At 53.0% G+C, this 13,992-nt stretch overlaps 1 protein-coding gene across 2 annotated transcripts; it reads left to right on the forward strand.

Moving 5' to 3' along the window:
* The first annotated feature begins 2,094 nt into the window (after nucleotides 1-2,094).
* LOC116448134 (torsin-1A-interacting protein 2-like) lies at nucleotides 2,095-10,487 on the forward strand. Of its 2 annotated transcripts, none has more exons than XM_032118173.1 (6): nucleotides 2,095-2,269; nucleotides 3,099-3,297; nucleotides 4,939-5,658; nucleotides 5,778-6,092; nucleotides 6,487-6,651; nucleotides 7,465-10,487. In XM_032118173.1, exons 2-6 carry the CDS (start codon nucleotides 3,264-3,266, stop codon nucleotides 8,223-8,225), a joined length of 1,995 nt encoding a protein of 664 aa, XP_031974064.1. In that variant the 5' UTR covers nucleotides 2,095-2,269; nucleotides 3,099-3,263; the 3' UTR covers nucleotides 8,226-10,487. The 2 variants fall into 2 exon arrangements, with proteins under 2 accessions (XP_031974064.1, XP_031974065.1); XM_032118174.1 differs by having other exon boundaries at nucleotides 2,096-2,269; nucleotides 6,487-6,585.
* Nucleotides 10,488-13,992: the final 3,505 nt, after the last annotated feature.

The following is a 13,992-nucleotide window of genomic DNA, read 5'->3' on the forward strand; positions in this document are numbered from 1 at the left end:
AGTAACTTCATCTACAATACCCTGGAACACCTGTGCTCATGTTTGTGAGGTTATTTTGTTATTTTTCAGGGTTGTAAATGGAGTAGGCGTGTGCATGTTCTGTGCAATCCAACAGGAAGGCTGGGTGAGGGAAGTGCCTTTCAGCCTCCACTCCTGCGCCTGTCTTCTCTATACAAAGATTTCAAAACAAAAAATATCTTAAATGCTTTACTAACACACCATAAATGCTGCAGTTTCACTCAAAAGCAAGTGAATATTTGTGAGTTAAGTTAAACATACCTTCTTCTATACCAGCAGTAAATATTGTCCGTCTTTTCAGTCCTAAAAGCAGAACACACACATTGAGCATTGTTTTCTAAAGCAAGAACTAAAAGAGGATGTAACAAATACCACACCAGGAAAAAAAAATCAACATAACAATGTCAAGATCCTTTTTTGTAACAGTTTTGTGATGACTTCATGCCCTAGGCCAACCAGGTAATTTTCCTGACAAATGACTTTTTGGGAACCGGGTTCTCAACCTGGAGAAGCCGAAATGACCCCCTGATTTTGTCACACACTTGCCACCAGTTTCGTGACACTTGTGCTTCTGTGGAAAGGGTGGGCCCTCAGCCCCAAACACCTGCTGTGTTGAAGGGACTGGATGGTTTTAGGGACAGAGGGATAGAAAATACTTGGATTCTCACGAAGCCCTTGACACCTGCAGCTCCTCTCTGCTGTTCCTTGGCTGTTCCTTACTGATGCAGTTCAAGTCAGGGTGCAAGATTGATGGCAGGCAGGAGCAGGGCCCTCAAGGTGACCTTGGCCTCTGTGGATCAGCCATGCCAACTTTTTCCTTCCTGCTTTTTCATTCTCCTGGTTTTACAGCCTCTGCTGCACCCGGTGAGAGGTTGGTCACGATAAGGGAATGTGCTGAGTCTGCCATGGCCACTGTCCCCTCCCCGGCTCTGCGGGTGACGAGGAAGCCGCTGTCAGAACTAAGGTGCAGCCCTGCCTCGGCTGCGTGCGCTGTGCCCAGCACACCTGGCCTTCTCATCACCCTCCTGACACGAGCAGCATCAGTACTGATACCTGTGCCCATGCTGACAGCCCTGGGTAATGTGGCACACACATTTTATTGACCTCTCTGACGCTGCCTCTGTGATCCATGAGCCAGTAAGGGTTCCTCCACACAGCATAAAGGAGTATTTTTTTCTGCCCATTTGAACCCAACCTCTTACCTGTTTTACAGGTGCCTCAGGTACTAGCAAGGGGGGGATTTAGTCAAACTGAAACAAATCAAACATTAGCCAAATGTCCCCCTTCAGCCCTCTGCTTCACAGACTGAGGAGTCTCAGCCACTCAGTGCCTGCTCCTTCCCAGCACCGTTTCAGTTGCCTTTCCCTGTGTTTTGCCTCAGCCATTTGCTGCTGGGCTCCTCTGGGGATGCTGGTGAAAAGGCAGCAAGCTGAGTTCAGGGGGTTTGCTGTCTCTGTTCTGCAGCTCCTTGTGCTGCTGCCTTCCCCCTGGCATGCTCCATGCTGCTGCTTTCCATGAAATGTGTCCTGCGCAGAGGGAATAGGGAAGGGGTTGGAACACACCCATGCCTGTACATGCCACTGTGCAGGCACCACAAGTTAGAACATAATTTTTTGGAAAAGCATTGCCTGAATGAGGCCAGGGGCTGACACACACGCTCTCAGACCTTTTCCCCCGGCTTGCAGTCTCTGGACCACTTCAGGGAACACTGGGTGGGCTCTGCGTCCCCTTCCCTCCAGGCTGATGCTGAAGACCATCCATTTCACATCCTCCCCAGCCTCCCTGCACTGGCAGTGTGACATTTCCACAGTCTGGGCTTTGCTACCTACATGTTTGGGTTGCTTTTCTTGTAGCCCTTTTCCTAAATCAACTCTCAAACCAGTTCCCCCCTCACTGTGGTTTCCTTATTTCAATCCACAACACTGTTACTGAATGCGGGAAGCGCCTGAAGGAAATCGCACAACCACGGAGTCGCAGAAATACAGCCAAAAAAAAAAAAAGGGGTTACTGTTTCCTGACCGCATCCGAGAATGACTGTGGGAAGGAAAACTACAGCTCCCAGCAGGCTGCCGGGAGCCAGGGAAGGGCAGAGTTCACCGTCACGCTTCCAGCGGAGGCTCCGGGGTGTGTGCTGGTGTCCTGGCCCCGAAGGGCCTCTGGGAAGGAGGGCAAGGGGAAAGGCCAGCGCTGGCCTCCTCTTGCCAGCCCTTTGCTTCTGATCGCCGCCCTGACCGGCTCGGAACCTGCCTGGGTAAGCGTCCGACTCCACTTTGTTCTCCTGACTTCCTTCTGCTGCGGGAGCGTCAGCATCGGGAACAGGGAGGGGAGGGACGAGAGCCGGGCGGCGGAGCAGCGACTGCACCGCACACCCCCAAATCGCGTGTGAGAGACAGTGCTGGGAGGCAAGGTGTCCGTCCCCCTGTGCCGAGCAGCTGCTGAGGAGCCTGGGCTGGAGGTTTCGGTGCCGAAAACCGCACGGGCCACTCTCCGGCGGGGAAAGTTTCTCGGGAGTTTTTCCATGCCGCCTTAGCTGTGCTTGGGAAAGCCATCGGCTCTCTCGGGTTACACCAGCGAGCCCGGCTCCGGCTGTGCCCTGTCCCAAAGTGCTTTAGCCGGGGGGAATTATCTCTGGAGGGGTGCAGGAGTCGGGCTGCGGCTCCGGGCTCGCCGCCCGGGCACTGCCGAGCCCGCGGGCGGGTTCTGCCGGGGCGCTGCCGGCCCCGCACGCTGGAGGCCGGCGGCTGCGAGGAGCAGGCTCATCGCTCCGTGTCGGCCTGGCTGTGAGGTACCAGCTGCCCAAAGGCACACGGGGCAGCCTGCCGAGCCCCGGACTGCGGGCCTGCCGTCCGGGAGCACGGCGGAGTCCGTCGGGATGAGCAAGCAGTGCCTCACCCCCCTGGCATGTCCCCAGATAAATGCGGCTTGCATTAACCCCTGGACTGACGGGAAGCGAGATAGCTGACAGCCCATGGGCTGAAGGTTCATGGTTATGGGTGACATCCGCCCATTTTCACCTTGGGAATCGTGGAGGAGGAGCCTCCTCCGCCGTGAATCACTGCTCCCGTGTTTCTGCTTATCAGGGTTTGGGCGTTGCGTGGAATGCCCCGGCCCAGGACGGGATGGTGTCTGTGAGGGGGGTAGGACTCGGTCAGCCCCTCGAGCAGCAGGGAGATACAGCCCCGTGTGAGCACTGGAGAAAGTGAAACCAAAGCGTGCAGAGGCCAGAGCTCCAGGGGAAAAGGAAAATGGAAGAGAATCCAAGCATGGGTCTGCCTGGAGGTAAGTGAATCCTACGCTTACTCCATCTGCTAGGAAAATCCCTTTGCTACAAGTTTTCAGCAGTGACATGGGAAACCTGTGCAAAAGAAAAACAAACCAGTAAAAGAATCCCATCTTTTCCAGGCCAAGGAAAGCAAGTTGCCGTCTTTTTTTAAAGGGTGAAAGATGAACAAGTTACTTTCAGTTTTAGATTCCTATCTGCAGCAGGTTTAGACTCTGTGTCCGAGATGGCAGCACAAGGAATGTTGAAGAGAGAGATCCAAACTGGAAGAGCTTTCTTCCCTACATCCTGGTGCTTCCCATCTGCAGATGCTTAAATAATAAGCCAGTTTTCCACCACCTGGGGTTGGAAAAACTCTGGAAGAAGCAGGGCAAGGAGTAGTTTGTGCCCAGCTGGAACAGCAGGATACCTCCAAGTTCCTCATGCTTCGGTTTCTACCGTGTACTTACTTTCTGTGGGAGCCTTGTTATGACTCGTACCTACGAGTGTGTCAGTGATACGGTGATGCCATCACCAGCTCAGGTCTGTCCTAGATAGTCAGAAGTGTTACTGTAATAATCAGCAAAGAATGTAAAAATAATGTTCTGACAAGTGACAAGTGCAGCTTTTTCTCTATTTCCAAATTAGAAGGGAATTCCTTGCCCTTTTTGTCAGTGTTTATTCTAATTACAGCGTAATCATTTATGTCACTGTAATGCTTGATCATTCATAAGCAATTTTTCACAAATAGCGCCTGAAATTTGAGCTGCACTTTGGTTCTGTAACAGTCAGAATATGTCACAAATGCTGTTCAGTCTCAGCATCTCTCTACTGAACCATGCTCCAGTGTTTGTTTCTAATTAAATAGTTGCCATGGCTCCTTGGGAGAGCAGCTCCAGGACAGAAGCAGACAGAGCATGAGCAGAATTATCATTTACGTTCAGACAGATGTTTGAAGTGCATTGGCATGACTGTACTCAACAACAGCCTTAGGAATTCTTCAAATCCATAGCTATCTGTGAAAACCCCCTATCTATGGAAGGTGTGGTAACATATCCTACCACCTGACAAAGGAATTGCCTGCCCACCCCACCTAGGACATGAGCTGGGATTGAGTTGGCTTTAGCATGGCAGCTGTAAGTGCTGTGGTTTGGATTTGTGGGTTTAGGGAAAAAAATGTTGAAAACAGAGCAGTTTTGGCTGTTGCTGAACTGTGCTGGCACAGCATCAAGGCCTTCTGCCTCTGCCCAGCCAATACCCTGGGGTGGGCCGAAGACTGGGCAGGGACCCAAGGTGGGAAAAGGGTTATTGAATACAGTGTAGCATCATGCTCAGCAACAAAAACTAGGGCACAGGAGGAAAGGGAGAAGAGGGTGACTTCCAAGGTGGCCACTGCTGGGAGACTGGCCTGGCATCAGTCTGCTTGTAGAGGTGGTGAGCGACTGCCTTGGCATACTGATTCCCTCCTTCCCTTCACTCAGCTGTCTGGATCTCAGCCCAAGAGTTTTTCTCACTTCTGGTCGCTCTGTTCTCTCTCCTGTCTCACTGGGGGTAAATGTTTCTGCAGTGCCAGAACTGGGAGTTCTGTGGGTGGTGGTAAAGCACTGGGCATTCTTGACTCCTGTGTGGCTCACTGGGCTTGTGAACTCTGATCCCAACAGCTGGACCAGCCCAGGGTGAGCTGGGAAGCACAGCAGAGCATCCTGTGCACCAGGAGCCCACCCGGGAAACATCTGAGCACCGGGAGCCCACCCAGGAAACCCCTGAGCACCAGGAACCCACTCGGGAGACCCCTGAGCACCAGGAGCCCACCTGGGAAACATCTGAGCACCAGGAACCCACTCGGGAAACACCTGAGCACCAGGAGCCCACCCAGGAAATCCCTGAGCACCAGGAACCCACTCGGGAAACATCTGAGCACCAGGAACCCACTTGGGAAACCCCTGAGCACCAGGAACCCACTCGGGAGACCCCTGAGCACCAGGAGCCCACCCGGGAAACATCTGAGCACCAGGAACCCACTTGGGAAACCCCTGAGCACCAGGAACCCACTCGGGAAACACCTGAGCACCAGGAGCCCACTCAGGAAACATCTGAGCACCAGGAACCTGCCTGGAAAACCCCTGAGCACCAGGAGTCCACCCAGGAAGCACCTGGGCACCAAGTGACAAGCAGGGGGCCTGAGACATCCTGCAAACCAGAGGAGGACTCTTCAGTGTGTGAATCAACTGCTGATGGGGGAGAGACAACACTGTTGGGTTTAGCTGGTCCCACAGTAGAGGAGAAAGCTCCCCAGGAAACTGAAGTATTGCTGGAAGAATCTGACAAGACAAGAGAAGGTGTCTCAGAAAGACCCCTGGAAAAAGAGGACTTGGACGAAGGTGAGTCTCTCCCCACCCTTGGGCCTGATAACTTGGGCCTTGGCTTAGAGGAGGCAGAGCGGGAGAAAGAGTTGTTGGTTCTTGGGCTAAAAGGGGTCTGTGAACTTTATTCCCCACAGCTGGGCTGGGCCATGGTGATGTGGATGGCAAAGGAGGCAGCCCTGTCCACCAGGAAACATGGGAGCACCAGGAGACAACTGGGCAGTGTGAAAGCCTCCACAGAGCAGAGGAGGATGCTTTGTCAGCAAGCAAGGCACGGAGCTCTGAGAGTGAAATGACACATTTGGATGTGACTGGGGTGGAAGATGTCCCTGGGGGCCTCTTGGCAGAGAAGAGCACCGGTGCCACTCTCCCAGACTGGGAGCCAGAGGCACCCAGAGAGCAAGAAACACAGGAGAGCAGGTCTCAAGGCATGTTAAGGAAAAGACCAAAAGGTGAGCTGATGGCTGCACACTGCTGCTCTTCCTCTGTGCCCAGGCCTACACTTCCCATGGGCATTAGAACAGTAGTTGGGTGAGATCTCTAGAAGCCATTGTCACTTTTCTGGAGTCAAGTAGGAAAGAAGATATCAGAAATTAACTGGCTTCTCTCTTTCTCTCTGCTTTGGCTCCTGTCGTGCTTTGAAAGGCATGAAGCCACACTGCACTCTGCATTGGCTTTCTCCTTGCCCAGCCCAAAAGGAGAGAGCCAGGACTCAGGGCAGTATTAACCCAAAGCAGTATTCACTTCTAACTCTTCCCTCAGCTGGGAGCTCCTGCTTTTCTTACTACAGCTCCATTTACCTGTTCCCTCAGCAGTGAGTGGCACATGTCTTTTCTCTTACTGCAGGGGACACAGCCCCAAATCCAGAGACTCGGTCTCGCCTGCAGAATGTCACCACCCAAAACATAGAGCAGGAGAAGGCCAAAGAGTCCCTCCTGTGGAAAGGTGAGGAAAAGAAGCTTCCCTTGCATGTTACTCATCGACCAGAAGGCACTGATCCTCCAGGAGCAAGTAATGAAGCACATTTAATTAAATTACTCTTCTCTCTCGGGACCTTTCACAGCCTCTTCTGAGGGTTTGAAAGAAAAAAGCATCCCCTTAAATACAGGCTCAGTTTGAGCCTATGGTAGCAGCTTTCCCTCCAGCTCTTCAGCCTCAAAAGCTGGCAAATTTTGTTAATCATGCTGTGAGTGCCCTGGGATGTCCTGGGAGGTCTGGGGAGCTACTGTGCTGATTATTACAGCCCTCCCAGTCCTGCTCTGTCATGGGGCTCTAAGCGGGGGCAGTGATGCTGATCTGCATTGCACACTTCTCCTGTTACCAAGAGACCCTGCTTTGCCATGGAGAGGGACACAAGCCGTTGTGTCTGGACCTTGCTGCCTTGTGTTTTCTGAGCAGAAGCACAGTGGCCTTTGTTCGCTCATAGCGTGGAGGAGGGCAGCGAACGCAGCACTTTACCTGGGTCAGACACCTCCACAGGTGGTGCTGTGAACAGCCACAAACCCTAAAGAAAACAGAGGAGGGGGAAAGAGAAGAAAGCTAGTGGGCAGCTGCAATTCCCTTAGGAAGTTTTGCACAAAGCTGTAGCCTTGCCCTCATCCCTGGAGCTGCAGCCCCCTTGCCTGGTGTATTGGAGTGGGAGTCTCACAACACAGAGCCAGCGGCCCCTTTGCCTTTCCTGGCCAACCTGCTCCACTTCCCTGGTGCAGGGGGGAAGGTCTGAGAGGGGATAAAGAGCCATTGTAGCTACCTTCCAGCGTGTCACTGCAGGTCACTCGGGACTGACTCCCGTTCCCCGTCTCGTGTCTCTCCCCTGTTGAACAGGGCTCGTCGTCGTGGGCCTCGCAGTGCTTGGCTTCTGCATATTCTGCTTCGGCAGCCCGACCTCCAGCTCCCAGCAGCCCCGCAAGAACCCCGCGGTGGAGGCGTTCCTGTCGCAGTTCGACCAGCTGCAGCACAGGTTTCCGGGCCAGAGCCCCCACCTGTGGCTTCGTGGGCGCAAGTTCCTGCAGAAGCACCTGAACGCGTCCCAGCACACGCAGCCGGCCATCATCATCCTCGCGGCCGCCCGCAGGGGCGAGTGGACGCTGCGGTGCCTCAGCGCCCGCGTGGCCGACTCCTACTCGGCCGCGCTGCACGGCAGCACGGTGCACATCGACGGCAGCGACAAGGCCGGGCTGCACAGTGACCGCGCCAAGCTGGAGGTGGACTCGGAGCTGAGCTCGGCGTTCCAGGCCGGGGGCCGGGCCGCGGTCATTCACCGCTTCGAGCTGCTGCCCGCGGGGGCCACCCTCATCTTCTACAAGTACTGCGACCACGAGAGCGCCGCCTTCAAGGACGTGGCCCTGCTGCTGACGGTGCTGCTGGAGGAGGACGTGCTGGAGAGCCAAATCAGCCTCCGGCAGGTGGAGGAGAGGGTCCGTGACTTCCTCTGGGCCAAGTTCACCAGCACCAGGACCCCCAGCTCCCACGACCACATGGACTCTGACAAGCTGAGCGGGCTGTGGAGCCGCATCTCCCACCTGGTCCTACCCATCCACCCGGTGCAGACCATCGAGGAGGGGGGCTGCTCTGCCAAAGCCTAGGGACAAAGGTGGCCAGAGCCCCGAGGAGGGTTGGGATGATGGTCCTGACTGGCTCTGGTACCGGCAGAGGCACAACCGGTGTTAATTCTCTTCAGTTTGTTTCTTGTAGATTGCTGGGAAGAGTTTGACAGGCACAAGTTGATCCAGGCCCTTTGGGCAGCTGAGTCCTGGAGGCGACACTCACGCTTCCTTCTGGCAGAGGGGAAGAGGGGGTATTTTAGACTGCTGCTTGCACAGGAGAACATCGAGGTGTAGGGAGGCAGGAGGGAAAACAGGACCTTGCAGGTAGCATTTCTATCGAGATACAGACAAATAATGTACACAATCATTATGACAGAAAGAGACTGTGATTCAGCAGCTCTGTCATCTCTTCCTGCCCCTCAGCTTGCTTAAGTTGCGTACATCAGCCTCACAATATACTTTATCCAGGGAGCTGCTAGAACACAGAAAGGTCAAATTCCTCAAAGCCCAACATTTTGAAGGCATGCTTCAAAAAGAAAAGTGGTTTGCCAGTCAAGGGTTTGACCAGTCAGCCCCGATAGAGTCCCACTTGCACAGCCTGATTGACCCCAGGCAAAGCCCAGATCCTGAAACAAACCTGCAATTCAGAGATCCCCTAAACATCAATTATGAGAAATTCCAGGTTGTCAGCACTTGAACACTACGCTCATGGCGGGGATCCCATGAGAGGATCCCGTGTGCCAGAGAACAAGCTCCAGAACCAGAGAGCAACGAAACAGTTGCTGTCATCCTGATAGTGTGAAGCCTCAAGGGATTACACAGGAAAAGAAAATTAATAATACAATGTAACTTAATGCTACATCTTTCTAAAAAATGTCCGTTCGGTCCCTTTGGTACACAAAGGCTGTGACTCTCTCCTCGGGCTGATGCTTTGGTCCCACACGACAGATTGTTCTTCCCCTGGATCCCTGATCTGTGTACAGGGCTGGAAGCTGCCTGCCAGCCCCTCTCCAGGTGATTTCTATTGATGAATGTAGATGTTAATGCTGATATTTCAAACCATGTAGGGTGGCACACCAGGTCCTTGCCCTCCAAGGGTACATTTGCCTCCCTGCCGGGCTCATGGAGCTCTGGCATCTGCCAAAGCAAGTAGGAGCGGAGCTGAGTTAGCTGGTGAAGACAAAATCTCTGCCATTAACACTAAAAATCCTTGACAAAGGTTAGCTTCTTACCGTGCCTCCTTCTCTGCATCCTAGGAAGAGAAATCAAAGTCCTGGAAACACTGTGGTCCCCCCCCCCCCCCCCCCCCACTGTTTCTGCAGGTGCTGTGGGGCAGAGCAGCCAACTCAGGAACACCTGGAGAGCAGGTGCAGGTTACAGCATTTATTATAAGCCAACAGGCAGCCCCAGTGCCAGCCCCGTGTGCCTGTGCAGATGGAGCAGCTGTAGCTGATCATGGCTCATTTCCACAGAGCAGCACAGACCGAGGCCTTGCAGAGCTGGGCTCTGTATCCAAACAAGACCAAATCCACACCACCATGGTGTTTTTTAGGAGCTGCACATCTGTCCTGTGCTCCTTACAGCAACTGGACCCTGCTGTTGCATGGGTCTCCTGCCAACAGTGCCTTGCTGATCTGCCCCACCAATGGCTCGGGGAGGCGCAGCCCTGCACCCTAAAACCACAGCCTGTCTCCTCCTTCCCCCTGCCGTGTGCCTTGACCCGTCTCAGGAGATCAGTGGCCCTTAACTTGGAGGAGGGAACAAAACAAAGGAAGAGGGAGGGTTATTTGTCCGTGTTCTGGCCAAAGAACAGACTTTTTGGTTGGTTGGGGACGTGAAGACGAGACCACAGGGCTTTTAACTTTGATAAACGCTGGGCTAAATGTGAGAACTGCCTGCTGGAGCCCAGGGCACAGTGTGGTACAAGATACAGGCTGCTTCCTCCTCTCCGTCTCCTCTCTTGCTGGATGCTACTGTGGTGAGAGAAAACACTATCCTGCTCTGCACGGTTCAGTGTGGGTGTTGATGTAAGAACCAGCAGAGCACTCCTCGTGCTGTGCCAATATTCTGGTGGCAGTCTGGATTCTGATGTTCTCTCTCTCTGTTTTGCACGCTGTGTTTGCAGTGCACTGCCCAGGTCTGCAAAGGCAGCTTGCCCTCGCTGAAAGCGTCACCCACCTGAGCTCTTCCAATACGGAGATGTTTTCATGGCCTTTTAAAGACAAAGTATCTGCTTGCTTCTGAAACAGGACTTCTCTTTGAAAATAAATGATGAGATTGTGAAAGAAGCCAGCAAAGTGAGGCTGGAGTCTTACTGTATTCCATTCCTTTTTCTTAGCTATTTTCATTAAGCTGAAGAGATCATTGTATTGGACAAAGTTTTATCTAGGTCAGGGCGGTAGCTGTGCAAACAAAGTGAATATTTTCTTTTCCTGGAGAAAAACTAAACATTTTTCCCAGTTGTTTGGGGCAAATATTTGCAGCTTTTTCAACTGAGGCAAAATTAAAAACAAAGCCCCAAAGAGCTGCTGGATTCAACCCCCAGGCTGAAATACACTGGGGTTTGCATAATACTTAATAAATGAAACTGAAATCCACTGACAACTGAAATGTTTTAGAAATACAAAAAGCAAATATTTCTCATTTCAACAGATTGGTTCCACTTGATATTCCACCACCGCAGCACATACAAAGGTTTACTTTTGTGATGAATTATTTTGCCCAGCTCTAGCCTAAACAGAGAGAGGGCTGGGAAAAAAAAGAGGATTTACCCTATCAGTTTGGATTTTCTTCAGTCCCCTGACAACAATACTCGTAACATTGGCACCTGCCTTCACATAGATGTTAATGTGATTGATTGCCAGAAGTAAACATCACTCATCTCCTGTTGTCTAATGCCAGAGGACAAGATTTGGTCCTACCCCAAAGATTTACATGAAAATCCAGTGTCCCCAGGTGCAGCGATGCTGTGAAAACCAGGCTGCTTTTTAAAGTCTTGCCCACGAATCCGAAAACGAGGGAATAAACTCAGGGGCAGAAAGGTGTGCTGGTGGTTTTCCCCTGGATAATGTGCTCACCATGATCTGTGCTGGTGAATAGCATCATCATCCCTGTACCTGCTCCAAAACCAGGCTGAGCTGGTGCCTGCAGCTGAGGAGAAGCAGGACCCCCGGCAAGGTTTCTCCCAAACAGGGATTCCAGTTCCCTTCTTCCCAGACTTTGAGTCGATTCCCTGGGGCACAGGCACAGCAGCTGCAGAGCCCTGGTGGGGGACACCACTGGGTGACACTATTAAACAATGCACCCCCCCCCTTCCCACCTCTCCCTCTTTTCTAAGTCCCAATCTCTGTGGCAGCGGCTCTGCAGGGAAGGATGTGTTGCCGCAAGGTGCTCAACAATCCCAAAAATCACCTTGAAAATCACACAGGAGCACAACTGAGGGGCAAAACCGGTCCTGGGAGGCCAGCCTGGACTGCTCCACCACAAAATTAGTGCTGTTTATCCCTGTGAATGTGCTGCTGTCCTGCAAGCCGATGGAACTTTGTCATCCTCAGCCTGTAAAGCCGAGTGGCCCAGGCAGTGCTGCCCAGGCGTGGCACCCCGTGCTGCCTGCAGCATCCCTGACCCTGGGACAGGTACATTCCTGCCACATCTCTTCTCACCTTTTTGCACCAGCACGGGATGGAGCTGGAAGAAGGCAGGGCACGAGGAGGAGGAGTGAACCCAGTGCAGCCACGTCTCTCCTGTTGAGCTTTAACCTCTGTGAGCTCATCTGCAGCTTAACCCTCCTGCAGCTCCATGCACAGGCTCGGCTGCCACAGGGCTGCTCCCTCGGGGGCCGCATTTTGGCCTACAAAACCTCCATTGTAATTGAGATTTGCAGATATTGGGAGCTCGAATCTGTTTTCATTTCCCACCTTCGAAACTGCAGGGGAAGCAGCCGTACAATGAACCACACAAAGGAGCTCGGCCTCACCCTGTGGGATGTGGATCCGAGAGCCTGCGATGAAAAGGCTCAAAGAATGCAGCTTAAAAGTGTGCTCCCCACAGAGGGAGGGGGCTGAGCCGTGGCAGGCATCCCGCTGGCCTCTCGCTGCTGTAGCTGGGCTGTGCAGTTGTGCTGAGGCTGAGGAGAGGCTCTGCTGATCCCTCGGGAGGGCACTCCAGAGCTGAGGATACTCTCGGAGCCGGAGCAGAGGCATCAGGAGAGTGGGATGGAAACCGCCTCCCCACAGCACACAGTCCAGGTCTGCTCCAGCCTCTGCCCCAGCAGCCCAGGGACCGCTCAGACACCTCTGGGAAACAAAAACCAGCACGTGGCAATGTCCACGGAGGAGCAGACCTGGCCTCTTCCCACAGTGACAGCTTGAGCTGAAGGAAGCCCCTGTTCTCTGCGTTAGCAGAACTGAACCCTTAGGGCTGCTCAGAGCAGGAGAAAGAAGGATCAGCCACAGCCCTGGGCAGAGCTTGTGCCTGCAGAGTGCCTGGACCACACAGGTTCCTCCTCCCAGGGAGGGAAAAGTCCAACTGTTTCTGCTCCCAGGGCCAGGAGGGGCATCTGTTCAGGGACAAGCACCAGGCTCCCTCCAGCAGGCTGGTCAGCAGAAGGAACACACACAGAGAAATAAAGAGGTGTCTACAGACCTCTCCCCACCAGGCCAGTCTCACATGCGTTTTTCTAAACTCTCAACCAGTATAATTATGATCCCAAGACTTTCCCCATGAGAAGGCAGCTGTGACAAATGAGTTGTGAGCAGAATAAATCCCTTCAGGTCACGTCTGAGGATGGTGTTCTCCAGCCCTGCAGGACCTGATGCAACAGCAGCCACAAACACCGCTCCTCCTTTCCAGAGGCAATATGCTGTGATTCCCTTCCTGACTGTGTTTGGAAGATTTTTTGAGAAACTATTGGCTGATGGAACCAAATTCAATGAAACAAGAGGTTGAAATAATCCCAGGCAACTTCCAGAGGGCAGGGGATGAGTGTGAATCAGTCCCTCGTGTCCAAGAACAGGACGGGCATCCTACAATGGAAAGCACTGGCTATGGAGAGAATGTTGGGATGAAACCGTGGGTGCTAGTGCAGGGGAGATCCTCAACCTGGTGAGCCCTTTAAACTTTGCCTGGTGGCAGCACAGACCTGCTTTCTGTTAACAGGACACATGGAACTGGGAAGCAACTGAGGAAAAGCCCCCTGTAATGGTAGAGCTGAATGCAAAACCACAAAGGGCTGCTGCACGTGCCGGGCTCAGTCTACGCACACGTAACAGATCCCACAGCAGAACCAGCTGGCCCAGTCAGAAAGTGGCAGCTTTACTTTATGGTCTGAATAAAGACAGTAGGGGGAAAAAAAGAATTGGGAGAAGTAGATTGGAAATTATTAGGAGACTGGGAGTAAGCTGTGGTGGCTTTGTTAACAAGATTTAAAATGCATGAATCAGTTGAGCAATACTATCAAACCTTCCCATACACTGGTTACTGTGGGGGTGTCTCAAGGCTGCAAGGGAACCTTTATCTCCCTTATCCTTGTTCCCATGCTGACTGAGAGTATTCAAAACCTCCTCGACACCTTGAGGAAACAACCACGCTGCCTAAACTCAGGATGTGAAATGACAAGCAGCATTTTAAATGCTGTCTTTCTGCGTTCCACACTGCTCTTGTGTTACCCCTGTGAGCACAGGAGGCTCAGGAGTGATGAAAGGGGATGAAAGCAGGACTAGCAAGAAGGGTCAGGAGAGAGGGAGCACAGAGGGGCCCTGGAGGGGAGAGCATCGGAGGCCACCTGGATTTGCCCCGTCACGCTCCC

Source organism: Corvus moneduloides, chromosome 9 (assembly GCF_009650955.1).
Source record: "Corvus moneduloides isolate bCorMon1 chromosome 9, bCorMon1.pri, whole genome shotgun sequence".
Taxonomy (NCBI): Eukaryota; Metazoa; Chordata; class Aves; order Passeriformes; family Corvidae; genus Corvus; species Corvus moneduloides.

What these genes read in the sequence shown, in the direction of transcription:
- LOC116448134 (XM_032118173.1), top strand. Translation starts at nt 3,264, where the DNA reads ATGGAAGAGAATCCAAGCATGGGTCTGCCTGGAG. An exon ending in GTTAAGGAAAAGACCAAAAG is followed by an intron (nt 6,093 to 6,486) that starts GTGAGCTGATGG and finishes CTCTTACTGCAG; the next exon opens with GGGACACAGCCCCAAATCCA. An exon ending in CACTGATCCTCCAGGAGCAA is followed by an intron (nt 6,652 to 7,464) that starts GTAATGAAGCAC and finishes CCTGTTGAACAG; the next exon opens with GGCTCGTCGTCGTGGGCCTC.